At 42.7% G+C, this 27,023-nt stretch overlaps 1 protein-coding gene across 5 annotated transcripts in view; it reads right to left on the reverse strand.

The window, feature by feature from the left end:
• LOC106606808 (small G protein signaling modulator 3) overlaps positions 1 to 27,023 on the reverse strand; it is a 45,417-nt gene that overhangs the window by 9,021 nt on the left and 9,373 nt on the right. For 3 of the 5 annotated variants that reach the window (XM_014203179.3, XM_014203176.3, XM_014203174.3), the window contains exons 2-8: positions 13,149 to 13,241; positions 12,688 to 12,773; positions 12,327 to 12,390; positions 2,550 to 2,743; positions 2,246 to 2,368; positions 1,782 to 1,925; positions 1,240 to 1,435 (exon numbers count right to left, since the gene is read on the reverse strand). In XM_014203179.3, the coding sequence (XP_014058654.1) occupies positions 1,240 to 1,435; positions 1,782 to 1,925; positions 2,246 to 2,368; positions 2,550 to 2,743; positions 12,327 to 12,390; positions 12,688 to 12,773; positions 13,149 to 13,155 (814 nt within the window). In that variant the 5' untranslated portion in view covers positions 13,156 to 13,241. The remainder of the gene's footprint in view (positions 1 to 1,239; positions 1,436 to 1,781; positions 1,926 to 2,245; positions 2,369 to 2,549; positions 2,744 to 12,326; positions 12,391 to 12,687; positions 12,774 to 13,148; positions 13,242 to 27,023) is intronic. The other 2 variants (XM_014203177.3, XM_014203175.3) reach the window with 1 other exon arrangement.

A 27,023-nucleotide genomic window follows, 5' to 3' on the forward strand; every position in this document is an offset into this window, starting at 1 on the left:
AGCAGCAACCACAGCCTCCCAAATGCTGTTCAACAAGGTGTATTGTCTTCCATCACTGTAAATCTCACGTTTGAGAAGGGCCCACAAGTTCTCAATAGGATTTAAGTCAGGTGAGGAAGGGGGCCAGGTCATTATTCAGGCATCTTTGAGGCCCTTGCTGGCTAGCCAAGCAGTGGAGTACTTGGATGCATGTGATGGAGTATTGTCCTGCATAAAGATTATGGCCTTCTAGAATGCTGAGGACTTCTTCCTGTACCACTGTTTGATGAAAGAATCTTCCAGAAACTGGCAGTAGGTTTGGGAGTTGAGTTTCAGTCCATCTTCAACCCGAAAAGGTCCAACTACCTCATCCTCAATGATAGCAGCCCATACCAGTACCCCTCATTCACCTTGCTGGCACCTGACTTAAAGTGGTGCCCTTTGTCCATTACTGATCCAGCTACGGGCCCATCCATTTGGTCCATCAAGAGTCACTTTCATGTCATCTGTCCATAAAACCTTTGAAAAATATGTCTTCAGGTATTTCTTTGCCCAATCTTGACGCTTCAACTTGTGAATCTTATTCAGTGGTGGTCTTGTTTCAGTCTTCTTGACCTTGGCCATGTCTCTGAGCACTTGACACCTTGTACTTCTGAACACTCCAGGTAGGTTGCAGTTCTGGAATACGGTGGCACTGGAGGATAATGTGTTCCTGGTAGTTTGACGTTTAATTCTTCTCAAGTCTTTTGCAGTTAATTTGCGCCTTTTCTTCCCCATGCGTTTTTTGCGCCCTAGTTGACTATTCGCAACAAAACGTTTGAATGTCCGGTGGTCACACCTCAATAGTTTAGCTATTTAAAGAGTGTCGCATCTGTCTGAAAGGCATTTTAAATATTTGGCTTTTCAGTGTCAGTTAAATTAGTTTTTTGGCCCATTTTACCTGAGGTAATGAGGCTGCCTAATAATTATGCACACCTTGATATAAGGTGTTACTCACTTCCGCCACACCCTCCCTCATTACACAAATACATATCACCTGAAAATGATTAAATCCAATAAGCATTCAAGTTAATATGGTTTGGAGTTCAAAAATGTGATTAGAAACAATGATAAGATCAGAATACTCACTTGCCTAATAATTGTGCACGCAGTGTACGTTTCAGAGTCACAGTTCCTTTTTCCTCAATAAAGTAGTTACCAGCAAAGTAGGAAAAGACAAGTGAGAGTGTTAAAGTGTAAAGAACCCCCCATCTCTCTCACCGATGTCGTGCTCCTGCAGAAGCCTGTCCAGGCTTGGTAGGTACTGGACTATGAGCTGTCTGAGGACCCTCTGGTCTGTCTGGACCCCCAGCAGGGTGGAGGAGAAGTAGGAGGGTGGCAGCAGGTCCTCGATCAGGGCACACATCATCCACAGCACGTCCTCCTCCTCCAGGAACAGCAGCAGACATGACACCACCTGGGGATGGGGAGAGGGTGGAGAAAAGGAACAGAGTAGATCTTTATTGTCCCCGTTGGGCAATTCGGTTGCAGCAAAAATACAGAGTCTGGGCAGATACAAACATATACAAATTACAGTAGAGGCATTACAAACTCCCTAGATTAAATAGTTAATCAAGAACACAAGATCAAAGTTATATTTAAAATACTATTTAAAACGTGCAGAAAGGGGAGGTGGTGAGAGGGAGTGAGAAGTTCTTAACCTTTTCTGAAAGGGACCTGGATCATATGCCAGGTCTTTGCCAGCCAGAGGAAAGTGTATAGACCGTAACAACACAATAGAGTACAGTGAATGTCCTCCTCACCATGCCTGTGCCCTGGCAGTAGCCGATGTCTGGGTAGAGCCATGCCAGGCCCCGCAGTACCCGCCTCAGCCTGGGAACACCCACACTCTGCAGGCTGCAGAAACACGCGTTGGAGGGCATGGTCCTCAGCAGGTCCTTCTCTATCTGAGAGAGGGGATGGACGGAGAGGGAAGAGAGGGGGTGGAGAGAGAGAGGGGAAGGGATGGACGGAGAGGGAAGAGAGGGGGTGGAGAGAGAGGGGAGACAAAGAAAGGGGGAAATTGTTTTTCAACCAATGTGTTGTAAGAGTTTATTCATTTATAGATGCTAATAAATCTGTAATCAACCATTAATAAATCCCCCCTTTAAAACAGGTTAACAATGTTTGATTCTCCATCACAGATTTTCATCAAGGGAGAGACAAACATCTTACATCATCAGTACCATTCCACCCCTCCACCTGGAGTAATCTGGATATACAGTACCTCAGCATCCAGTACCTGTTTGGCAGCAGTGGTCTCGTCGTTGGTGCTGTTCTTAACGATCTCTTTGTAGGAGATCTCTGTAGTCCTCTTCTTCTGCAGAGCTCCAGACAGACGCATCCACAACTAGCACGACCAGAGAGAGGGGGCAGTGAGACAACAGACATCTCTGAATCAGGTTATATACCGTAGTAGGAGTTGGCCCTTTGACCACTTTACCTCCCATTACTGGTCTGTGGTCTCATTCTGCCTTTTCCCTTTGTTAAAACCGCTACTGCTGTGTTTTCCCCATTCTAGGCCTTCTTACCTGTGGTCTCATGCTGTGTGGTATGCCACCCAGCACCAGGGAGCGGAGGCGTTCAGAGCGGGGCAGGACGGGGGAGATGAGGTCCCAGGTCAGGTCTCCTACGGTGTGGTTGTGGGTGAACTCCAGGTGGGCCTGCCAGCGCAGCCTCTGCTGGGGGTCCTCTCTCTGGGGCTCTGGCCTCGGCTCTACACCATCTGGAGGAGGGGGAGAGGGGAAGATGGTGTTCAACTTCAGTTATCGTTGTTCAGTGTTATACCCCTGCATTCCTGTTACTTTGGCACTCAGTCTGCTTCCCCTGTTTAACTGGTTTCTCCTCCTCCTCCACGACCAAGGTCTGCTACCCCTGTTTGAATGGTTTCTTCTCCACCAAGGTCTGCTTCCCCTGTTTGAATGGTTTCTCCTCCTCCTCCACCAAGGTCTGCTTCCCCTGTTTGAATGGTTTCTCCTCCTCCACCAAATGTCTGCTTCCATTGTCCTCCCCTGTTTTAATGGTTTCTCCCCCTCCACCAAAGATCTCCTTCCACTGTCCTCCCCTGTTTTAATGGTTTCTCCCCCTCCACCAAAGATCTCCTTCCACTGTCCTCCTGAATTGATCACAGGCATTGAATTGATCGGTCACACGTTGCATACCGTAACTGTAGAGCTTTGGCTGAAAAAAATCTGAAAGACAATGGCAGAGCTTACCCATGTCGTCGCGTAACTATTTTATTCAATAAGTCAGTTTTAGTCAATGTATGGAATATTTGGGCTTGAAATGACAAATCCGAAGTGCCCCTTCGTGCAAATTTGTGTGAATGCGCTGTCTTTTCCTATGATATATGACATACACATTATTTTCAGCCTAAGTTACATTTCAGGGCTGGGTTTTATTTGAGTGTTACCACCAACCAGCATGCTATTGTTAATTCATCAGAAACAGGTGCAGTGTTATTCATTTCCATGACTGAGATGAGCCAAAAAGCCTTGTGTCCACTGGAGCAAATTAAAATGGGGTGTGGAAACTTGTTTTTGCACCTCCACTTTTTTTTTTTTTTTTTTTACCAGCAATGCATCATCCATTGGATAATATATTTTTAATAAAGACTAGCTAAAAAACATTTTAATTTATCTGACTAGTTTATAAATGGAATAATTGCGTGATGTTAATATTATGCAAACCCGCAGTCCGAAGACAGATGTTTTTGACCACTAAAGCTGCTTCTCTACACGTTCCACTGCTTTGATTGGTGTAATGTTAGCTAGAAACCACAACTGTCTATCAAGATAATGAAAAGCACCCGTGAAAAAACATTCGAAAATTCAGATGAATAACGTGCCCAAATTAAACTGCCTGCTACTCAGTCCCAGAAGCTAAGATATACATATTATTAGTATATTTGGATAGAAAACACTCTGACGTTTCTAAAACTGTTTGAATGATGTCTGTGAGTATAACAGAACTCATATGGCAGGCAAAAACCTGAGAAAAAAAATCCAACCAGGAAGTGGTTTGAAGTTTTTCAAGTAATTGCCTAGCCAAACTACAGTGTCTACAGTGCATTTTGCACTTCCTAAGGCTTCCACTAGATGTCAACAGTCTCTAGAACCTTGTTTCATGCTTCTACTGTTACTGGGGAGAGAAAAAGAGCTGTCTCAAGCCTGGGACCAGTGAGTTCTTTACTGTGCAGGCACACAGGTGCGCCGTTCTTTCTTTTTCCTCTAATGAATACGCTATTGTCCGGTTGGAATATTATCGAAGATTTATGTTAAAAAGACCCTAAGGATTGATTGTAAACATCGTTTGACATGTTTCTACGAACGGTAATGGAACATTTTGACTTTTCATCTCTAGGTTTTGCGCTCGCGCATTTTGCCTTTGGATAGTGATCTGAACGCGCAAACAAAAAGGAGGTATTTGGACATAAATATGGAGTTTATCAAACAAAATGAACATTTCTTGTGGAACTGGGAGTCCCACGTGTCCCAGAGAGGTTAAAAGAACCAAATCCGGTTCAAATGAATGCATGCAATGAGTGATACGTATCTGTGATGTAGAAGGTTAGAGTCCTTTGTTTGCTTTATTAAAAGGTTAGAGTCCTTTGTTAAAGGTTTGAGGCCTCTGTTTTTGTTAAAGCACCATCAGTTAAATAAGCAACAATTGATTAAGGGTGTGAAACCTTGTTGTTGCATAGAAGTGAGTTGCTAGTTGAGTAGCAATTGTTACACGTGTGGTTAATGTAAGCCTTGTGAGCATTCAACAAGCTTTTGAAGTGAACACAAGTTTTATGGGTAACCAGGCCCTACAGAAACAATTTGTGTTCTATAGATATGTTTGAATCCTCAAGGGGTTATGCACATACACACACACCACACACACACACACACACACACATTTAGGGTTAAATAAATATATAAAAACATATAGATATATATTATACAACTTTTGAAGTTAATGTAATGTCATTGTTAAGTGAGAAAACCACTGGAGAAGGGGGGAGAACAGCTCCTCCGGATGTGAGCATGAAAAAAAATTCACTGTCTAGTGATATGAAGAACCATTGCAAAGTAGAGAAGTGTAGGCAAGAGAAATAAATATTCCGTCATTGTTGACAAAGATGGAATATGGAATCTGTCTGATATACAAAAAGCTTGGGGAAAAATACAGAGAATGACTAACTCGTTGACAAAAACACGATGGTCTAACGGTATTAAGAAATAAGAATAAGGGATGAGAAATTGTCTTGATAACTGTGATTAGACATTGCAGAGAGATCCTACTTTACAAGCATCTCGCTACACCCGCAATAACATCTGCTAAACATGTGTATGTGACAAATAAACTATCTTTAAATCAAATCAATTTTGAGTGTGTGACCTGATAAAAACCTTAAGAAGGAATTCAACAATTACAGGCAAGGGTCGTAAAAGCAGACTTGGCCCCCTCCTGTGGACCCTTTGTTCCGTCAATCTACCCTCAGGCTGAGTTGCGCAAGGATGACCAGGTTTCAAGCATCTGGTCAGCATTGCCTGGCTTTGAGTCAACAGATACTGACAGCGTTGACGAATGATGTCTTAGGCCAACAAGAACGCAGGCTGTAAAAGGTAGTAAAGACAAACCTCAAGTGACCGTAATCACACATAAATCAGCATCTCCAAAACAGAAGCATCCATGAGACGTGGGAAGACATGGGACAATTTGAAGCGTTAAGAAACTCTACAATCTACATCCTTATGATGGGTTACAGTTATTAGCCTTTGTTTTGAACAACCGTGAACATGGCGTACTTGAAGAAAAGGTTTATAGAGCTGTGGGTGGTGAAGAGCAAGATGTGGCCGATGGATGGAGAGCCATACATGTTTTCCTTAAGTGTTTGACTAATGCAACCACTAGTTGGGGAGAGATAACCAAATGTGTTCAAAAACCGAAATAACCATTTGATGAATTTGAAGAAAGGTTTAGAGCTGAGGTGGTTAGACACAGTGGGTTACTGGACATGGAAGATGAAAATGCACACAATTCCTCCAAAAATGGGGCAATCACCCATCAGTTGATGCAATCCATACATGATTTGCGAAAAAAATGTGTTTCCACAACTACTGATTGGGAGAGAAAACTACGGCGACATGGACAGGCTGTCAAGACTGGACAGACATCAATCAACATAATAAACTGGATGTCAGAGTTGTGCAGGTTCCAAGTGAAACCAACAACATTCGTTCAGCAGAAGAGAAACCTGGTGTATGTCATTATTGCAGGATTTCTGGTCACTGGCAACGAGACTGTCGGAAAAGAAAACGTGTCCTGGCCAGGAGAAGCAGGGTCCGTCTAAGGGAAAATGGAATCAAGACAACAGCCCCAACGACAATGCTGATATAGAAATGTAAGAAGCTCTCTCCAGCTCAGCAGCAGAGTTAGCTGGATACTGTGGAGAGAAACTAATAGACCCCTCTTACATCCCATCTCAGCTGGTGTACATATGAAATCTGATGGAATATGTGAACATGATGGTTAACAACTTTGCAGTAGATGTTTTAGTAGATACAGGTACTGAAGTCAGTGTATTGCCCATAGCTTATGCAAAACAGGTATGTCCTCAGTACATGGGAAAGAAGATGAGAGCAACAGGAGTGTGTGTGTGTGGGGTGGGGGGGGTGGGCAGATATGAAACAGATCAAACCATTATCAATTTCTATTGGTCCAATGAAGACTGATGCAGGGGTTTGGATAAGCTCCTTTGAACAACCTATTTTAGGCCTTGATGTTATTATGCAACTTGACTCTACATTGAACATTTCTGAAGGGAAGGTGACGTGGCAAATTAGACAACTCCAGAAATCTATAGTTCAGAACCATCCTATTTAGAAGACGAAGAAAAATTAGTGGAACTTTGGATATGGAACCAGTGTGCTTGACAGGTGTTACCCCACCTTGCACAAAACAATATCCCATTAGCAAGGAAGCTATGGCCGCTACTAAAGTAGTGATTAAAGATCTATGGGACATGGGTATAGTTGAAAAGACACTGGTGAGTGTCGTTGGACTACAGGAATGCAAATGAAGCCATCTCCAAGCTCACTCCACAGGTGGCTGACACTTCAACCATTTTTCCTCATTGTCACCTGCTCACTCTGTGTTCAGTCATTGATATGGCTGGTCGGTATCATTATAGCCAGAGGTCCATCCATGGCTTGCTTTTTCTGTGGATGGTTAACAGTATCAGTGGACTAGGACTCATGGGCCTTCATAATAGTCCTTCCATTTACCATCAGGCATTGCGGAGACATCTCCAAGACCTTCCTCCGATGTCATCTGTTGTCATACAATATGTTGATGATATATTGTAGGCATCGGAAGATGAGGAAATGCATGCTAAGGATCTAAAATCACTGTTAGACCACCTGAATGCAAAATACCATAAAGAACCTGTGATTGCATGAGTTGGGCTATCTACCTTAGTCAACTGGTCTCACAGGGAAAGAGAGAGAGAGATGACAAAGTTGTACGGCTGCCAAACAAGCTTCCAAGGAGCCCACTACCATTAATGAACTTCGCTCCTTCATGGGCTTGTGCAACTACAACAGATGCTGGGTGGACTCCTTCGCCGAAATTGCACAATCCCTTAACGACCTCAAGGGAGACCCTGATTCAAAATACTCTGTAGACTTCACGGAAGAACAGAAAGAGGTTTTTGGCCAGCTTAAACTAGCTCTGCATCACTGCCGGAATTGGGCATTCCAGACTCAGGCCAACCATTTATCCTCTTTGTGGCTGAAAAAGATGGCTACATGACCTGTGCTGACAAGACCATGGTGATTGTCAGAAACCTGCAGGCTACTATTCGAAGAAATTGGATGATGTGGTGATGGGACGGGGTCCCAGTCTCAGAGCTATGCAGGCTACTTATGTCGCTGTGTCGATGGTGGCATCGCTTGTTCTCGACCAACATCTTACCATCAAGTGTCCACATGCTGTTCATATTCTTTTGCCAATGAATCAAGCTGCACAGGTCACAGCTGCTCGTTGGAACAAATGGTCAATGGTGTTTGTGTGATGTTAGGAGCCTCAATGTGGCACACCATGTAATCCAGCCACTGATGTATCCTCCAGATATCACATTACTTGAACACGACTGTTGTGAGTTGATTTTGGATCAGCTCTCCGATTGGTTTATTAAGAGTCATCCGTTGGAAATCCCGGAGTTTATCTTATACACAGACGGTTCAAGCATTGTGGAGGGGGGTGTGAGGAAGGCAGGCTGGGCAGTTACTACAATGGACAATGTGATAGTGACAGGCACGTTACCTGCAGGAACATCAGCACAGGTGGCGGAACTGGTGGCTTTGACAGAAGCATGCAAACAGGCTGAAGGAAAAACAGCTAATATCTACACAGACTCAAGGTACAGACTGAATGCTCTCCACTTACCTGGACAAGTTCAATTTTGAAAATGAAAGCACATGGAGAAATCATAGACAGACAAGTAAAAGAGTCGTGGGGAATAACTCCCGAGGGGGGACATGACGTAGTACCAGGACAGTGGGTGATGGTAAAAAAAAGATGTAACAGAGACATTAGGGCCAAAATGGAAAGGTCCTTATCAAGTTTTGCTCATAACGAGGTCAGCAGTGAAAGTCCAGGGAAAATCACGATGGACACGTCATTCATTGCAAGGTTGTCCATTTTGATGACAAAGCGGAGCCTGGAGAATAAAGTACTGACTGATTAGCAAATTGGGGGCCAATCTCAGGTGAAGCAGCATAGTAAGATGATCAGAACCTGATAAGCTTCTATGTTGTACACCGCAGTCGTCATATTAGGGATATCTAGGTGAAATGTCCAACTTTCTCCTGAAAATCTGGACATGCTTACTTAGGGAAATCTATAGGAAATATACATTTCTCTTGAAACCAGGACATGTTACTTTCACTTTTTTGGTTCCTTCATTACAGGTTATGCGAATCTACCGTCTGAAGATTACCAGTGAAGTGTTAGAGAAGTCCTTATCAACCAGTGGAATGAAAGTAGAATCTCACTAACGACACTTTCCTCCCCCTGAACATTAATTTAATAGTTATCTATGTGGGACTGATACCAGTGTGGAAGAGCTGGTCACTTTAAAAAGGACTTGGTGAATGATTACCTTGACAATAGGACGATTGAATATTATTGTCTTGCAGACTATTTATTTTGTGAGTTTCCTCCTACAGAATGTGGTGGGAGTCGTAAGGGAAATCATAACATTTTTAGAAATCTATTACTTATTATAACAGCAAGTAAAATATGTCCTTGTGTTTTATAGAAATGCAAGTTTAATGTAAATCATTTTAGGCTTACTTCTAATGTTTTTTTATACTGTGTCTATTTATTCATGTTTTCTAAAAATACATTTTAAGTATATTTCTTTTTAAAATGGTCTAGGGGGAGTGTAAGAATATTTTAAGATAATACACAACGCAGAGGACTAAAAGTCAAGAGGGAATTAACGATCAATGGAAATAGTGTTTTTGTCTAGGCATTGAGCCTGAAAAAGGATACTTGTTATTTGGCCATTGGCCAAAGGAATTCTAATTGGTCAACCACAGGCTAGGGTTGGGTTATAAAACTACATCCTGTCCCTTTGTTCTGTGGAAAGAATCACTGACGACAGGTATGCCTGATATGGCAACTGCTCGGCCTCCGACCACAAGGCACTACAGAGGGTAGTGCGAACGGCCCAGTGCATCACTGGGGCCAAGCTTCCTGCCATCCAGGACCTCTATACCAGGTGGCGTCAGAGGAAGGCCCTAAAAATTGTCAAAGACTCCAGCCACCCTAGTCATAGACTGTTCTCTCTGCTACCGCACGGCAAGCGGTACCGGAGCGCTAAGTCTAGGTCCAAGAGGCTTCTAAACAGCTTCTACCCTCAAGCCATAAGACTCCTCCTGACCAACTAATCAAATGGCTACCCAGACTGTTTGCATTGCTCCCCCCCCTCTTTTACACTGCTGCTACTCTGTTGTTATCATCTATGCATTGTGACTTTAATAACTCTACCTACATGTACATATTACCCCAACTAACCGGTGCCCCCGCACATTGACTCTGTACCGGTACCCCCCTGTATTTAGTCTCACTATTGTTATTTTACTGCTGCTCTTTAATTACTTGCTACTTTTATTTCTTATGCTTATCCATATTTTTTTAAACTGCATTGTTGGTTAGAGGCTCGTAAGTAAGCATTTCACTGTAAGGTCTAAACCTGTTGTATTCGGCGCGTGTGACTAATAAAATTTGATTTGAATGAAAATCTACCTCTCAGCATAACATCTATGATTTGTCCTCTTTGAATAAATCAATTTTCCTCCCCCTGATTTGCTTTGGAGTCTGTGTTATTGAAGAGTAACATCGACTGCTAACACAGCCATAGACCCAGCTGGCTAATCTGTTGAATACGGTGTAGGTAAAAAATAAAACCAGCAACAGATAACATTAGCTAGCTAGATAAGGTTAGAAAGACAGCCAGCAAGCTAGATGAGGTTAGCATGCTAGCTAGCTACACTGACAGCTGTCAGTGCCCTATTTGTCTATGTTTATGAACTCCACATATAAATTCCCACACCTAATTCATGAATAATTAAACTCAGCAAAAAAGAAACGTCCCTTTTTCAGGACCCTGTCCTTCAAAGATCATTCGGAAAAATCCAAATAATTTCACAGATCTTCATTGTAAATGGTTTAAACACTATTTCCCATGCTTGTTCAATGAACCATAAACAATTAATGAACATGCACCTGCGGAACGGTCATTAAGACACTAACAGCAATTAAGGTCACAGTTATGAAAACTTTGGACACTAAAGAGGCCTTTCTAATGACTCTGATAAACACCAAAAAAAAAAGATGCCCAGGGTCCCTGCTCATCTGCATGAACATGCCTTAGGCATGCTGCAAGGAGGCATGAGGACTGCAGATGTGGCCAGAGCAATAAATTGCAATGTCCGTACTGTGAGACGCCTAAGACAGCGCTACAGGGAGACAGGACGGACAGCTGATCATACTCGCAGTGGCAGATCACATGAAACAACACCTGCACAGGATCAGTGCATCCAAACATCACACCTGCGGTACAGGATGGCAACAAAAACTGCCCAAGTTACACCAGGAACGCACAATCCCTCCATCAGTGCTCAGACTGTCTGCAATAGGCTGAGAGAGGCTGGACAGAGGGCTTGTAGGCCTGTTGTAAGGTAGGTCCTCACCAAGCGTCACCGGCAACAATATCACCTATGGGCACAAACCCACCGCCGCAAACCCACCGTGGACCAGATAGGACTGGCAAAAAGTGCTCTTCACTGACGAGCAGTTTTGTCTCACCAGGGGTGATGGTCGGATTCGCGTTAATGGTCGAATTAATGAGCGTTACACCGAGGCCTGTACTCTGGAGCGGGATCGATTTGGAGGTGGAGGGTCTGTCATGGTCTGTGGCGGTGTGTCAGAGCATCATCAGACTGAGCTTGTTGTCATTGCAGACATCCTCCTCCCTCATGTGATACCCTTCCTGCAGGCTCATCCTGACATGACCCTCCAGCATGACAATGCCACCAGCCATACTGCTCGTTCTGTGTGTGATTTCCTGCAAGACAGGAATGTCAGTGTTCTGCCATGGCCAGCGAAGAGCCCGGATCTCAATCCCATTGAGCACGTCTGGGACCTGTTGGATCAGAGGGTGAGGGCTAGGGCCATTGCCCCCAGAAATGTCCAGGAACTTGTAGGTGCCTTGGTGGAAAAGTGGGGTAACATCTCACAGCAAGAACTGGCAAATCTGGTGCAGTCCATGAGGAGGAGATGCACTGCAGTACTTAATGCAGCTGGTGGCCACGCCTGATTCTAACTTATTTTGATTTTGACCCACCCTTTGTTCAGGGACACATTATTCAATTTCTGTTTGTCACAAGTCTGTGGAACTTGTTCAGTTTGTGTCTCAGTTGTTGAATCTTGTTACGTTCATACAAATATTTACACATGTTTAGTTTGCTGAAAATAAACAGTTGACAGTGAGAGGATGTTTCTTTTTTTGCTGAGTTTTTAAGTAGCCTTCATTATTCTTTGGAGGTGGAACCGAAATGTGCATGTCCTCTCTAGAACAGGAAATTAAATTGAAATAATGGCGGCAACTTCCTCAGGGGGGCTCCTTTAACAGATATTCTCTGATGTTATTTTCTCCTCAGGTCTAATATTAGCTTAGCGAGAAATGCATTTGAGTGAAATACAGGATAAATAAAAACAACTAAGTGGCTAACTAATATGAGTGTTTTTACCGTCACTGTCCAGCCTGAAGCCAAACACATCATACTGCAGTTCTGTCTCCTCTGTTGGGTCCTTCTGTAAATGGAGACAATAAGAGCATACAACGAGTTCCATGACATATTATATTAAAGCACGAGATAAATCACAGCAAACACTAAGGGTTAAGCAGTACCTTTATAGGGCAATGTGTGCAAACAAGATGCTACAAGAATGAATGGCAAAAAATATGAATATGGGCAGGTGGGGTAAAAACGTTCACATTCAATAAATCCAGAAATAGCCTAGACAACCACAGTATTAAGCTAGAGGCTCCCTCTCCTCAGTGTTGACCTAGCAATACCAAGATATTGGTTCTGTCAGGTCAGTCCTTACCTGATAGTACTTGGCCAGGATGTCCTGGGGCCACATACTGGAGGTCAGGGCTGAGAAGGGGCCCCCAGGGGCCGGAGTGTAACCACCTGGAACACAGAGGGGGGAAGGAATGAGAGAAGAGGGAGAAAGAAGAGGTAAATGAGGTACTGTGAGGAGAAACTGATGGAGAGAGTCAAATAATGTGAGTGACAAAGAAAATAGAAGGACATGAGAGGAAACATGAAGGGAAAGGGGCGAGGTGGCATGACAGAGGACTGAATGAGAATAGACTGACGGGGATAATCAAACCCTGACAGAGAAGTTTGAGAGAAAGACGGAATGGAAAAATGTGAGGGGTGAGGGGGTTGATAGGAGAAACTGGCAGAAGGATAATCAAAAGCACTATCAGAAAGGGGAAGCGTAAGGGAAAGAAAAGGGAGAGGATTGAGGGAGGAAGGGAAGAGAGGGATGGGAGCCCTTACCTGACATGCTGGAGGAGAGCAGAATGAATAAGGTGTGTGTTGGGGTAGACAACCACTCTGGGAAAGGAGGGAGATCAGATACTAGCACCGACTCTGGAAGGAGAAAACACAAAACAGACAAATTACCCATCTGACCCAGTAACTCACTCACACTAATGTCCCAAAGATTAGTCCCCCTTTAGTGAACTCCTTTTTGAATCCAAAGAGTGGCAGAAGAGCTCTTGCATGTTCAGTTTGGTCTTCAATTCCATGTAGCAAGGTAGCCAGCATCAGTACATCCTTTCGTAATCAGTCTTTCCCTCCCCTAGTAAGGAGGGGTGAGTTCAAACACATGAACAGACACTAGACAGAGCACACAGTAAGAGCTTAACCCTTCTCCATGTGAAGCAGTAGAACTACTGGATCAACAGCCTCGCTCTCAAACACACCTCTTCCTTATAGAAAACAAACAAAACAGAAGACACTCACATTACCTATTCTTGCACCATGCAGCTGGGATCAAAACTGATAGAACAAGAGAGGGAGGTCAGGATGGAGAGAGATACAATGAGGAAAGAGATTGAAGCGAGAGATGAGGAAGAACAGATAATCAGAGCAAGAGAGGGAGAGAGCGAGTGGGAGAAAGAAATAAAACTGGGGGTGTGTGAAGGAGGAAGAAAGAGGGATAAAACTCCCTGAAGCACCAACTGTTCTCATGCAATAATCATGGCAGCGTGACCATGGCTGCTGTTCTACATGCTGTAAATATCGCCCTTTCTTGACTTCTCTCACAAACACTATAAGAGTGTTATTGTCTTGAAAGTAAACCCATGTCATGCCTAGCACCTCAGGGAGTAGAAGGGGGGGGGGGGGGGGGGGGGCTGGCAGTAGCATTTGTTTGAACTCAGTGTATTTGAATGAACAGCAGTTAACCTCTATGGGCTAGACCCTAGTCAACAGCCAGTGGAATCCCGTGGCGCGATATTCAAATACCTTAGAAATGCTATTACTTCAATTTCTCAAACATATGACTATTTTACACCATTTTAAAGACTCTCATTAATCTAACCACACTGTACGATTTCAAAAAGCCTTTACAACGAAAGCAAAACATTAGATTATGTCAGCAGAGTACCAAGCCAGAAATAATCAGACACCCATTCTTCAAGTTAGCATATGTCACAAAAACCAAAACCACAGCTAAATGCAGCACTAACCTTTGATGATCTTCATCAGATGACACTCCTAGGACATTATGTTATACAATACATGCATGTTTTGTTCAATCAAGTTCATATTTATGTCAAAAACCAGCTTTTTACATTAGCATGTGACTAGCATTCCCACCGAACATTTCCGGTGAATTTACTAAATTACTCACGATAAAAGTTCACAAAAAACATAAATTATTTTAAGAATTATAGATACAGAACTCCTTTATGCAATCGCGGTGTCCGATTTTAAAATAGCTTTTCGGTGAAAGCACATTTTGCAATATTCTGAGTAGATAGCTCGCCATCACGGGCTAGCTATTTTGACACCCACCAAGTTTGGTACTCACCAAACTCAGATTTACTACAAGAAAAATTGGATTACCTTTGCTGTTCTTTGTCAGAATGCACTCCCAGGACTTCTACTTCAATAACAAATATTGGTTTGGTTCCAAATAATCCATAGTTATATCCAAATAGCGGCGTTTTGTTCGTGCGTTCAAGACACTATCCGAAGGGTAAAGAAGGGTGACGCGCCCGGCGCGTTTCGTGACAAAACATTTCAAAATATTCCATTACCGTACTAAGAAGCATGTCAAACGCTTAAAACGTTTAAAAATCAATTTCTATGCGATTTTTCTCGTAAAAGGAGATAATATTCCGACCGGGAGTCGTTGTTTTCGTTCAAAGACTGAAAATGTAAACATGGAGTCGTCTCGTGCACACGCGTCCCAGTCTCATTGTTCTCAGATCGACCACTTACCAAATGCGCTACTGTTTTTCAGCCATGGCCTGCAAAGTCATCATTCAACGTTCTGGCGCCTTCTGAGAGCCTATGGGAGCTTTAGAAAATGTCACGTTACAGCAGAGATCCCCTGTTTTGGATAGAGATGATCAAGAAGGCCAAGAAATGGTCAGAGAGGGCGCTTCCTGTTTGGAATCTTCTCAGGTTTTGGCCTGCCAAATGAGTTCTGTTATACTCACAGACACCATTCAAACAGTTTTAGAAACTTTAGGGTGTTTTCTATCAAAATCAAACAAATTATATGCATATTCTAGTTACTGGGCAGGAGTAGTAACCAGATTAAATCGGGTATGTTTTTTATCCGGCCGTGCAAATACTGCCCCCTATCCCCAACAGGTTAAGGTAAGTGTACCCATTAAGCCCACTTCCAAAGAAGAAAAAGAAAAATGTTCCACTATTTAATGTTTCAACCAGTTATTCTAAGCCAATGAGATGTTTTATTATTAAGTTATGGACAGTTCCTACTAGTGGCCAATTTCAAAGCTGCAAAAACACTTGGTGACTCTGATAACATTCCTGATATTTTTAGTACTACCTCAGATGTGATCATACCCAATGTAAAAATAGGAGATTAATGTGTTGATATATGCACATGATAGCCGACTACATGTATTAATTACTATTTATTGCCAATTGAAAATAGGTTTTTCATGCTAGCAGTCGCACCAAGTCACAGTCAATACTGTAGCAACAGAACTTGGTGAACCACAACAATATAATCAAATCACATTTTATTGGTCACATACACATTAGCAGATGTTAATGCGAGTGTAGCGAAATGCTTGTGCTTCAGACAATGTAGTAATATCTAACAAGTAGTCTAAAATTCACAATGACTACCTAATACACACAAATGTGAAGGGATAAATAAGAATATGTACCTATAAATATATGGATGAGCGATGGCCGTGTGGCATAGGCAAGATGCAGTAGATGGTATAGAATACAGTATAAACATATGAGATGAGTAATGTAGGATATGTAAACATTATTAAAGTGTCGTTATTTAAAGTGACTAGTGATACCATTATTAAGTAAATGTATTAAAGTGGCCAGAGATTTGAGTCTGTATGTAGGCAGCAGCCTCTATGTTAGTGATGGCTGTTTAACAGTCTGATGGCCTTGAGATAGAAGCTGTTTTTCAGTCTCTCGGTCCCAGCATTGATGCACCTGTCTGAACTGACCTCGCCTTCTGGATGATAGCAGGGTGAACAGGCAGTGGCTCGGGTGGTTGTTGTCCTTGATGATCTTTTTGGCCTACCTGTGACATCGGGTGCTGGCGTTGCAAACACCATGCTTTACCAACTGAGCCACACGGGACCATTTATTTATTCTTATAACAAGACATAGGCTACTTGTAAAACACAGTATGTAACGTCACTGATGCAGAACCTACATCTCCATGTAAATGCAACTGGTATCTTAGTGGAAGACACACAAAGGATGCAGTATCAACTCTGTTACCCTGTCAGTAATAAAATGAGAAGCACAGTAAACTAACACATGAAAATGGCAGATACTGCTCTTTGCTTTGTTATTACCCTACAATTTGTAACTTATCATGCCAAGGAAGAAGGCAGTAACTGATGTTTAACCTGTTATGGCTAGGGGGCAGTATTTTCACGGCTGGATAAAAAACGTACCCGATTTAATCTGGTTACTACTCCTGCCCAGTAACTAGAATATGCATATAATTATTGGCTTTGGATAGAAAACACTCCAAAGTTTCTAAAACTGTTTGAATGGTGTCTGTGAGTATAACAGAACTCAAATGGCAGGTCAAAACCTGAGAGATTCCTTTACAGGAAGTGGCCTGTCTGACCATTTCTTGAACTTCTTTGCCATCTCTATCTTTTACAAAGGATCTCTGCTCTAACGTGACACTTCCTACGTCTTCCATGGGCGCTCAGAGCCCGGGAAAAAATAGAATGTCGTCATCCCAGCCCCAGGCTGAAACACATTATCGCCTTTCTCAAGTGGCCGATCAAGGGACTGTGGGCTTAGGCGCGTGCCCTGGCCGCCCCCGTCTTTGTGATTTTTCCTCTGTTTGCCGAAAAGGAGATTCCCGGTCGGAATATTATCGCTTTTTTACGAGATAAATTGCATAAAAATTGATTTTAAACAGCGGTTGACATGCTTCGAAGTACGGTAATGGAATATTTAGAATTTTTTTGTCACGAATTGCGCCATGCGCACGACCCTGATTTACCATTTCGGATAGTGTCTGGGACGCACGAACAAAACGCCGCTATTCGGATATAACGATGGATTATTTTGGACCAAACCAACATTTGTTATTGAAGTAGCAGTCCTGGGAGTGCATTCTGACGAAGACAACAAAAGGTAATCAAACTTTTATGATAGTAAATCTGGTATTGGTGAGTGCTAAACTTGCCGGGTGTCTAAATAGCTAGCCCGTGATGGCTGGGCTATGTACTTAGAATATTGCAAAATGTGCTTTCACCAAAAAGCTATTTTAAAATCGGACATATCGAGTGCATAGAGGAGTTCTGTCTCTATAATTCTTAAAATAATTGTTATGCTTTTTGTGAACGTTTATCGTGAGTAATTTAGTAAATTGTTAGCAAATTCCCCGGAAGTTTGCGGGGGTATGCTAGTTCTGAACGTCACATGCTAATGTAAAAAGCTGGTTTTTGATATAAATATGAACTTGATTGAACAAAACATGCATGTATTGTATAACAATGTCCTAGGGTTGTCATCTGATGAAGATCATCAAAGGTTAGTGCTGCATTTAGCTGTCTTCTGGGTTTTTGTGACATATGCTAGCTTGAAAAATGGGTGTCTGATTATTTCTGGCTTGGTACTCTGCTGACAATCTAATGTTTTGCTTTCGCTGTAAAGCCTTTTTGAAATCGGACAGTGTGGTTAGATAAAGGAGAGTCTTGTCTTTAAAATGCTGTGAAATAGTCATATGTTTGAAAAATTGAAGTTTTTGTATTTTTGAGGAATTTGTAATTCGCGCCACGCCTATCATTGGATATTGGAGCAGGTGTTCCGCTAGCGGAACGTCTAGATGTAAGAGGTTAAGGGTCAAAGGTCACAGAGGTCAGGGTCAAAATTAATAAAACATTTTACTCATAGTAAGACAACAGATCACTACAGTACATCTCTAATGATCTCCCTAGAATTAACTTAGCTGGAAAGTTAAAAAAAGAAAAGAAAAAGCAATATTTCTCAGCTCCAAGCTATGAGCAGTAACTGCCTTTTTGCTTGGTAGCGCAGAATAGATCTCACAGCTATTTTTTACACATTTTGTTTTACTGTTAAATGAACCTTGCATTATTATACATAAATGCAATTCTTGTAAATTTCACATTTATCTCAGGTGGGCTTAAAGAGTACAGTATCACAAAAATCCCCCCCTCTAAACAGAATGTAAATGGATATAAATATTGTTCAATATAATCAATAGTAACTTTGCATAATATTGTAGTATATTCATATCCCAGACAATTGGTTTCCAAATATTTTGAGTAATGTGACCCAGCTTTCAGATAACGCAACTTTTTTAATGAGTTATGGTCTTTGTGCATGGAGTCTTGTCCACAGAGGGTCGGTGCGGGGGCAGGGTTTTAGTCTAACCAACCAGTAACACACCTGATTCAACTAATCAAGTCTTGATTGAAGTCTATGATTAGTTGAATCAGGTGTGTACTGGTTGGCAAGAACAAAAGCTTGGGACCAAATTGATCTCTGTGGTTACAATTAGACACCTAACTCTACTTTCATGATGAATAGAAATGGGGGAGATGATTATAATGCAATCTTACATAAATTATAAGCTGACATTTCTTAACATTTGGAAATTAATTATTTAAGAGGTGAGCATATTTGGAACACCCATGGGCTTAAAGTGTACATTTGATACCCATTATGCCCACTCCAGACTTTTCACATTTTATCAAATATTTTTACCTCGCATACAAAAATGTAATAAAGGCCTAAAACTGCACAATAGATAAATATTTCATTTTATCTTCACTTTTTGAATTGAAAAGTAGGGATGTATACATTAAAGATGTCTAACCTTAGATTTTGTTGGGTACAAGGGATTCAAGCAAGGAAAAAGAGTGGCTACTTTCAAGAATATCGAATATATTTTGATTTGTTTAACACTTTGTTGGTTACTACATGATTCCACAGATTGTAGAATAATAGTGAAGACAATGTATAAAATAGTAAAACAAAAAGAAAAACCCTTGCATGAGTATGCCGAATACAACAGGTGTAGACCTTAGTGAAATGCTTACTTACAAGCCCTTAATCAATGCAGTTAAAAAAATACCTAAAAAAAAGGTAAGAGTTAAGAATAACAAATAATTAAAGAGCAGCACTAAATAACAATAGCGGGGCTATATACAGGGGGCACCGGTGTCGAGGAAATCAGTACATGTAGGACTTGTTATTAGGTAGTGACTACACATAGATAATAACAGAGTAGCAGAGAGTAGGGGTGGGGGGTGACGCAAATAGTGTGGGTAGCCATTTGATAAGATGTTCAGGAGTCTTATGGCTTGGGGGTAGAAGCTGTTTAGAAGCCTCTTGGTCCTAGACTTGGCGCTCCGGTACCGCTTGCCGTGTGTGGTAGCAGAGAGAACAGTCTATGACTAGGGTGGCTGGAGTCATTGACAATTTTTAGGGTCTTCTTCTGACACCGCCTGGTATAGAGGTCCTTGATGGCAGGAAGCTTGGCCCCGGTGATGTACTGGGACGTACGCATTACCATCTGTAGTGCCTTGTGGTTGGAGACCGAACAGTTGACAAACCAAGCAGTGATGCAACCAGCCAGGACGCTCTTGATGGTGCAGCTGTAAAACCTTTTGAGGATCTGAGGATCCATGCCAAAACTTTTCAGTCTCCTTGGGGGGAATAGGTTTTGTCGTGCCCTCTTCACCACTGTCTTGGTGTACTTGGGCCATGTTAGTTTGTTGGCAATGTGGATGCCAAGGAACTTGAAGCGCTCAACCTACTCCACTACAGCCCTGTCGATGAGAATGGGGGCGTGCTCAGTCCTTTTCCTGTCGACCACAATCTCCTTTGTCTTGGTCACGTTGCGGGAGAGGTTGTTGTGCTTGCAACACACAGTCAGGTCTCTGACCTCCTCCCTATAGGCCGTCTCATCGTTCTCTGTGATCAGGCCTACTACTGTTGTCATCGACAAACTTAATGATGGTGTTGGAGTCATGCCTGGCCCTGCAGTCATGAGTGAACAGGGAGTACAGAAGGGGGCTGAGCACGTACCCGAGGGGCCCCCGTGTTAAGGATCAGCGTGGCGGATGTGTTGTTACCTACCCTTACCACCTGGGGGCAGCCCGTCAGGAAGTCCAGGATGCAGTTGCAGAGGGAGGCGTTTAGTCCCAGGGTCCTTAGCTTAGTGATGAGCTTTGAGGGCACTATGGTGTTGAACGCTGAGCTGTAGTCAATGAACAGCATTCTCACATAGGTGTTCCTTTTGTCCAGGTGTGAAAGGGCAGTGTGGAGTGCAATAGAGATTGCGTCATCTGTGGATCTGTTGGTGTAGTATGCAAATTCGAGTGGGTCTAGGGTTTCTGGGATAACAGTGTTGATGTGAGCCATGACCAGCCTTTCAAAGCACTTCATGGCTACAGACGTGAGTGCTAGCGGTCGGTAGTCATTTAGGCATGTTACCTTAGTGTTCTTGGGCACAGGGACTATGGTGGTCTGCTTGAAACATGTTGGTATTACAGACTCTACAGATGCGCTCATGCATGTTTCAGTGTTACTTGCCTCGAAGCGAGCATAGAAGTTATTTAGCTCGTCTGGTAGGCTTGTGTCACTGGGCAGCTCCCGGCTGTGCATCCCTTTGTGGTCTGTAATAGTTTGCAAGCCCTGCCACATCCGACGAGCGTCGGAGCCGGTGTAGTACGATTCGATCTTAGTCCTGTATTGACGCATTGCCTGTTTGATGGTTCGTCGGAGGCCATAGCAGGATTTCTTATAAGCTTCCAGGTTAGTGTCCCGCTCCTTGAAAGCGGCAGCTCTACACTTTAGCTCAGTGCGAATGTTGCCTGTAATTCATGGCTTCTGGTTAGGGTATGTACGTACAGTCACTGTGGGGACGACGTTGTCGATGCACTTGTTGATGAAGCCTGTGACTGATGTGGTGTACTCCTCAATGCCATTGGCAGAATCCCGGAACATATTCCAGTCTGTGCTAGCAAAACAGTCCTGTAGTTTAGCATCCGTTTCATCTGACCACTTTTAAAGCAGGTGCTTCCTGTTTGAGTCATTAAAACTTGTTTTCAACCACTCCACAAATGTTTTGTTAACCTGTCTGGGCTAGGGGGCAGTATTTTCACGGCCGGATAAATAAAAAATTTCCCTGATTTAAACTGGTTACTACTCTTTCCCAGAAATGAGAGAATATGCATATTATTAGTAGATTTTGATAGAAAACACTCTGAAGTTTCTAAAACTGTTTGAATGGTGTCTGTGTATAACAGAACTCATATGGCAAGCAAAAACCTGAGAAAAATACAACCAAGAAATGAAAAATCTGGTGCCTTTAGCTTTTTCAAGTCATTGCCAATCGAACACACAGTGACTAAGGATTCATTTTCCACTTCCTAAGGCTTCCACTAGATGTCAACAGTCTTTAGAAAGTTGTTTGAGGCGTCTATGATGAACAGAGACCGAATGAGAAGGCTGGGAAGATGGTCACCCAGGGAAGGACATCTGTTCATTGGCGCGCATTCACGCGAGAGGTAGCTCTGTTCCAAAATGTTTTTCAAGACAATGCAAGCGTGCGGTTGAAATATTACTGAATCTTCACGTTCTAAAGGCCCTAAAGATTGATGCTATACAACATTTGAACGAACGTAAATTGTTTTTTTTTTTTTTTTACTTTTCGTTGTGACATTTTCGGCACACTTCCTACATTTGGAGTAGCTGAACGTGCGAACAACAAGGAGCTATTTGGACATAAATGATAGTTTATTGAACAAAACAACAATTGTTGTGGACCTGGGATACCTGGAAGTGCCTTCTGATTAAGATCATCAAAGGTAAGTGAATATTTCTAATGCTATTTATGATTTTAGATGACTCCAAAATGGCGGCTATCTGTATTGCGTAGTGTATTTTTCTGAGCACAGTACTCAGATTATTGCAAAGTGTGCTTTCCCAGTAAAGTTATTTTGAAATCTGTCAATGCAGTTGCATTCAGGAGATATTAAACTGTTATTCAAAGAATTATAGATTAACAGTTTAATATTTTATCACCGTTTATGCCAAGTATTTTTGTAGATTGTTGTGCTGATTCACCGGGAGTTTTGGGGAAATACATTTTCTGAACATCACGCGCCAAATTAAAATGCTGTTTTTGGATATAAATATGAACTTGATAGAACAAAAAAATGCATGTATTGTCTAAAATGATGTCCTAGGAGTGTCATCTGATGAAGATTGTCAAAGGTTAGTGCATAATTTTAGCTGGTTTTCTGCTTTTGGTGACGCCTGTCCTTGCATTAAAAATGGCTGTGTGTATTTTTTTGGTCTATGTACTGACCTAACATAATCTAACTTTATGCTTTCGCCGTAAAACCTCTTTGAAATCGGACAACGTGGTTGGATTAACCTCTTACATCTAGACGTTCCGCTAGCGGAACACCTGCTCCAATATCCAATGATAGGCGTGGCGCGAATTACAAATTCCTCAAAAATACAAAAACTTCAATTTTTCAAACATATGACTATTTCACAGCATTTTAAAGACAAGACTCTCCTTTATCTAACCACACTGTCCGATTTCAAAAAGGCTTTACAGCGAAAGCAAAACATTAGATTATGTCAGCAGAGTACCAAGCCAGAAATAATCAGACACCCATTTTTCAAGCTAGCATATGTCACAAAAACCCAGAAGACAGCTAAATGCAGCACTAACCTTTGATGATCTTCATCAGATGACAACCCTAGGACATTATGTTATACAATACATGCATGTTTTGTTCAATCAAGTTCATATTTATATCAAAAACCAGCTTTTTACATTAGCATGTGACGTTCAGAACTAGCATACCCCCCGCAAACTTCCGGGGAATTTGCTAACAATTTACTAAATTACTCACGATAAACGTTCACAAAAAGCATAACAATTATTTTAAGAATTATAGAGACAGAACTCCTCTATGCACTCGATATGTCCGATTTTAAAATAGCTTTTTGGTGAAAGCACATTTTGCAATATTCTAAGTACATAGCCCAGCCATCACGGGCTAGCTATTTAGACACCCGGCAAGTTTAGCACTCACCAATACCAGATTTACTATCATAAAAGTTTGATTACCTTTTGTTGTCTTCGTCAGAATGCACTCCCAGGACTGCTACTTCAATAACAAATGTTGGTTTGGTCCAAAATAATCCATCGTTATATCCGAATAGCGGCGTTTTGTTCGTGCGTCCCAGACACTATCCGAAATGGTAAATCAGGGTCGTGCGCATGGCGCAATTCGTGACAAAAAAATTCTAAATATTCCATTACCGTACTTCGAAGCATGTCAACCGCTGTTTAAAATCAATTTTTATGCAATTTATCTCGTAAAAAAGCGATAATATTCCGACCGGGAATCTCCTTTTCGGCAAACAGAGGAAAAATCACAAAGACGGGGGCGGCCAGGGCACGCGCCTAAGCCCACAGTCCCTTGATCGGCCACTTGAGAAAGGCGATAATGTGTTTCAGCCTGGGGCTGGGATGACGACATTCTATTTTTTCCCGGGCTCTGAGCGCCCATGGAAGACGTAGGAAGTGTCACGTTAGAGCAGAGATCCTTTGTAAAAGATAGAGATGGCAAAGAAGTTCAAGAAATGGTCAGACAGGCCACTTCCTGTAAAGGAATCTCTCAGGTTTTGACCTGCCATTTGAGTTCTGTTATACTCACAGACACCATTCAAACAGTTTTAGAAACTTTGGAGTGTTTTCTATCCAAAGCCAATAATTATATGCATATTCTGGGCAGGAGTAGTAACCAGATTAAATCGGGTATGTTTTTTATCCAGCCGTGAAAATACTGCCCCCTAGCCATAACAGGTTAAGGAGATGTTTATTTTTGAAATGGTGTAAAATAGTTGATTGTTTGAGAAATTGAAATTATTAGATTTTTGCTATCTTGTCAAGCAATCCCGGTAACGGGAAGGTGTCCCATAGAGGTTAACAAACTATAGTTTTGCCAAGTCGGTTAGGACATCTACTTTGTGCATGACAAGTAATTGTTCCAACAATTGTTTACAGACAGATTATTTCACTGTATCACAATTCCAGTGGGTCAGAAGTTAACATAAACTAAGTTGACCGTGCCTTTAAACAGCCTGGAAAAGTTCAGAAAATTATGTCATGGCTTTAGAAGCTTCTGATTGACTCAAATGATGTCAATTAGCCTATTGGAGGTGTGGATGTATTTCAAGGCCTACCTTCAAACGCAGTGCCTCTTCGCTTGACAGCATGGGAAAATCAAAATAAATCAGCCAAGACCTCAGAAAAAACATTGTAGACCTCCACAAGTCTGGTTCATCCTTTGGAGCAATTTCCAAACGCCTGAAGGTACCACGTTCATTTGGACAAACAATAGTACGCAAGTATAAACACCACGGGACCACGCAGCTGTCATACCGCTCAGGAAGGAGACACGTTCTGTCTCCAAGAGATGAACGTATTTTGGTGCGAAAAGTGCAAATCAATCCCAGAACAACAGCAAAGGACCTTGTGAAGATGCTGGAGGAAACCAGTACAAAGGTATATATACTGCTCCAAAAAATAAAGGGAACACTTAAACAACACATCCTAGATCTGAATGAAAGAAATACTCTTATTAAATACTTTTTTCTTTACATAGTTGAATGTGCTGACAACAAAATCACACAAAAATAATCAATGGAAATCCAATTTATCAACCCATGGAGGTCTGGATTTGGAGTCACACTCAAAATTAAAGTGGAAAACCACACTACAGGCTGATCCAACGTTGATGTAATGTCCTTAAAACAAGTCAAAATGAGGCTCAGTAGTGTGTGTGGCCTCGGCGTGCCTGTATGACCTCCCTACAACGCCTGGGCATGCTCCTGATGAGGTGGCGGATGGTCTCCTGAGGGATCTCCTCCCAGACCTGGACTAAAGCATCCGCCAACTCCTGGACAGTCTGTGGTGCAACGTGGCATTGGTGGATGGAGCGAGACATGATGTCCCAGATGTGCTCAATTGGATTCAGGTCTGGGGAACGGGCGGGCCAGTCCATAGCATCAATGCCTTCCTCTTGCAGGAACTGCTGACACACTCCAGCCACATGAGGTCTAGCATTGTCTTGCATTAGGAGGAACCCAGGGCCAACCGCACCAGCATATGGTCTCACAAGGGGTCTGAGGATCTCATCTCGGTACCTAATGGCAGTCAGGCTACCTCTGGCGAGCACATGGAGGGCTGTGCGGCCCCCCAAAGAAATGCCACCCCACACCATGACTGACCCACCGCCAAACCGGTCATGCTGGAGGATGTTGCAGGCAGCAGAACGTTCTCCACGGCGTCTCCAGACTCTGCCACGTCTGTCACATGTGCTCAGTGTGAACCTGCTTTCATCTGTGAAGAGCACAGGGCGCCAGTGGCGAATTTGCCAATCTTTGTGTTCTCTGGCAAATGCCAAACTTCCTGCACGGTGTTGGGCTGTAAGCACAACCCCCACCTGTGGACGTCGGGCCCTCATACCACCCTCATGGAGTCTGTTTCTGACCGTTTGAGCAGACACATGCACATTTGTGGCCTGCTGGAGGTCATTTTGCAGGGCTCTGGCAGTGCTTCTCCTGCTCCTCCTTGCACAAAGGCGGAGGTAGCGGTCCTGCTGCTGGGTTGTTGCCCTCCTACGGCCTCCTCCACGTCTCCTGATGTACTGGCCTGTCTCCTGGTAGCGCCTCCATGCTCTGGACACTACGCTGACAGACACAGCAAACCTTCTTGCCACAGCTCGCATTGATGTGCCATCCTGGATGAGCTGCACTACCTGAGCCACTTGTGTGGGTTGTAGACTCCTTCTCATGCTACCACTAGAGTGAAAGCACCGCCAGCATTCAAAAGTGACCAAAACATCAGCCAGGAAGCATAGGAACTGAGAAGTGGTCTGTGGACCCCACCTGCAGAACCACTCCTTTATTGGGGGTGTCTTGCTAATTGCCTATAATTTCCACCTGTTGTCTATTCCATTTGCACAACAGCATGTGGAATGTATAGTCAATCAGTGTTGCTTCCTAAGTGGACAGTTTGATTTCACAGAAGTGTGATTGACTTGGAGTTACATTGTGTTGTTTAAGTGTTCCCTTTATTTTTTTGAGCAGTGTATATCCACAGTAAAACAAGTCCTATATCGACATAACCTGAAAGGCTGCTCAGCAAGGAAGAAGCCACTGCTCCAAAACCGCCATAAAAAAGCCAGACTACAGTTTGCAACTGCACATGGTGGCAAAGATCATACTTTTCGGAGAAATGTCCTCTGGTCTGATGAAACAAAAAAAATAACTGTTTGGACATAATGACCATCGTTATCATTGGAGGAAAAAGGGGGAGGCTTGCAAGCCGAAGAACATCATCCCAACCGTGAAGCACGGGGGTGGCAGCATCATGTTGTGGGGGTGCTTTGCTGCAGGAGGGACTGGTGCACTTCACAAAATAGATGGCATCATGAGGATGGAAAATTACGTGGATATATTGAAGCAACATCAAGATATCAGTCAGGAAGTTAAAGCATGGTCGCAAATGGGTCTTCCAAATAGACAATGACCCCAAGTATACTTCCAAAGTTGTGGCAAAATGGCTTAAGGACAACAAAGTCAAGGTATTGGAGTGGCCATCACAAAGCC

Source organism: Salmo salar, chromosome 06 (assembly GCF_965601325.2).
Source record: "Salmo salar chromosome 06, fSalSal1, whole genome shotgun sequence".
In the NCBI taxonomy this organism is placed as follows: Eukaryota; Metazoa; Chordata; class Actinopteri; order Salmoniformes; family Salmonidae; genus Salmo; species Salmo salar.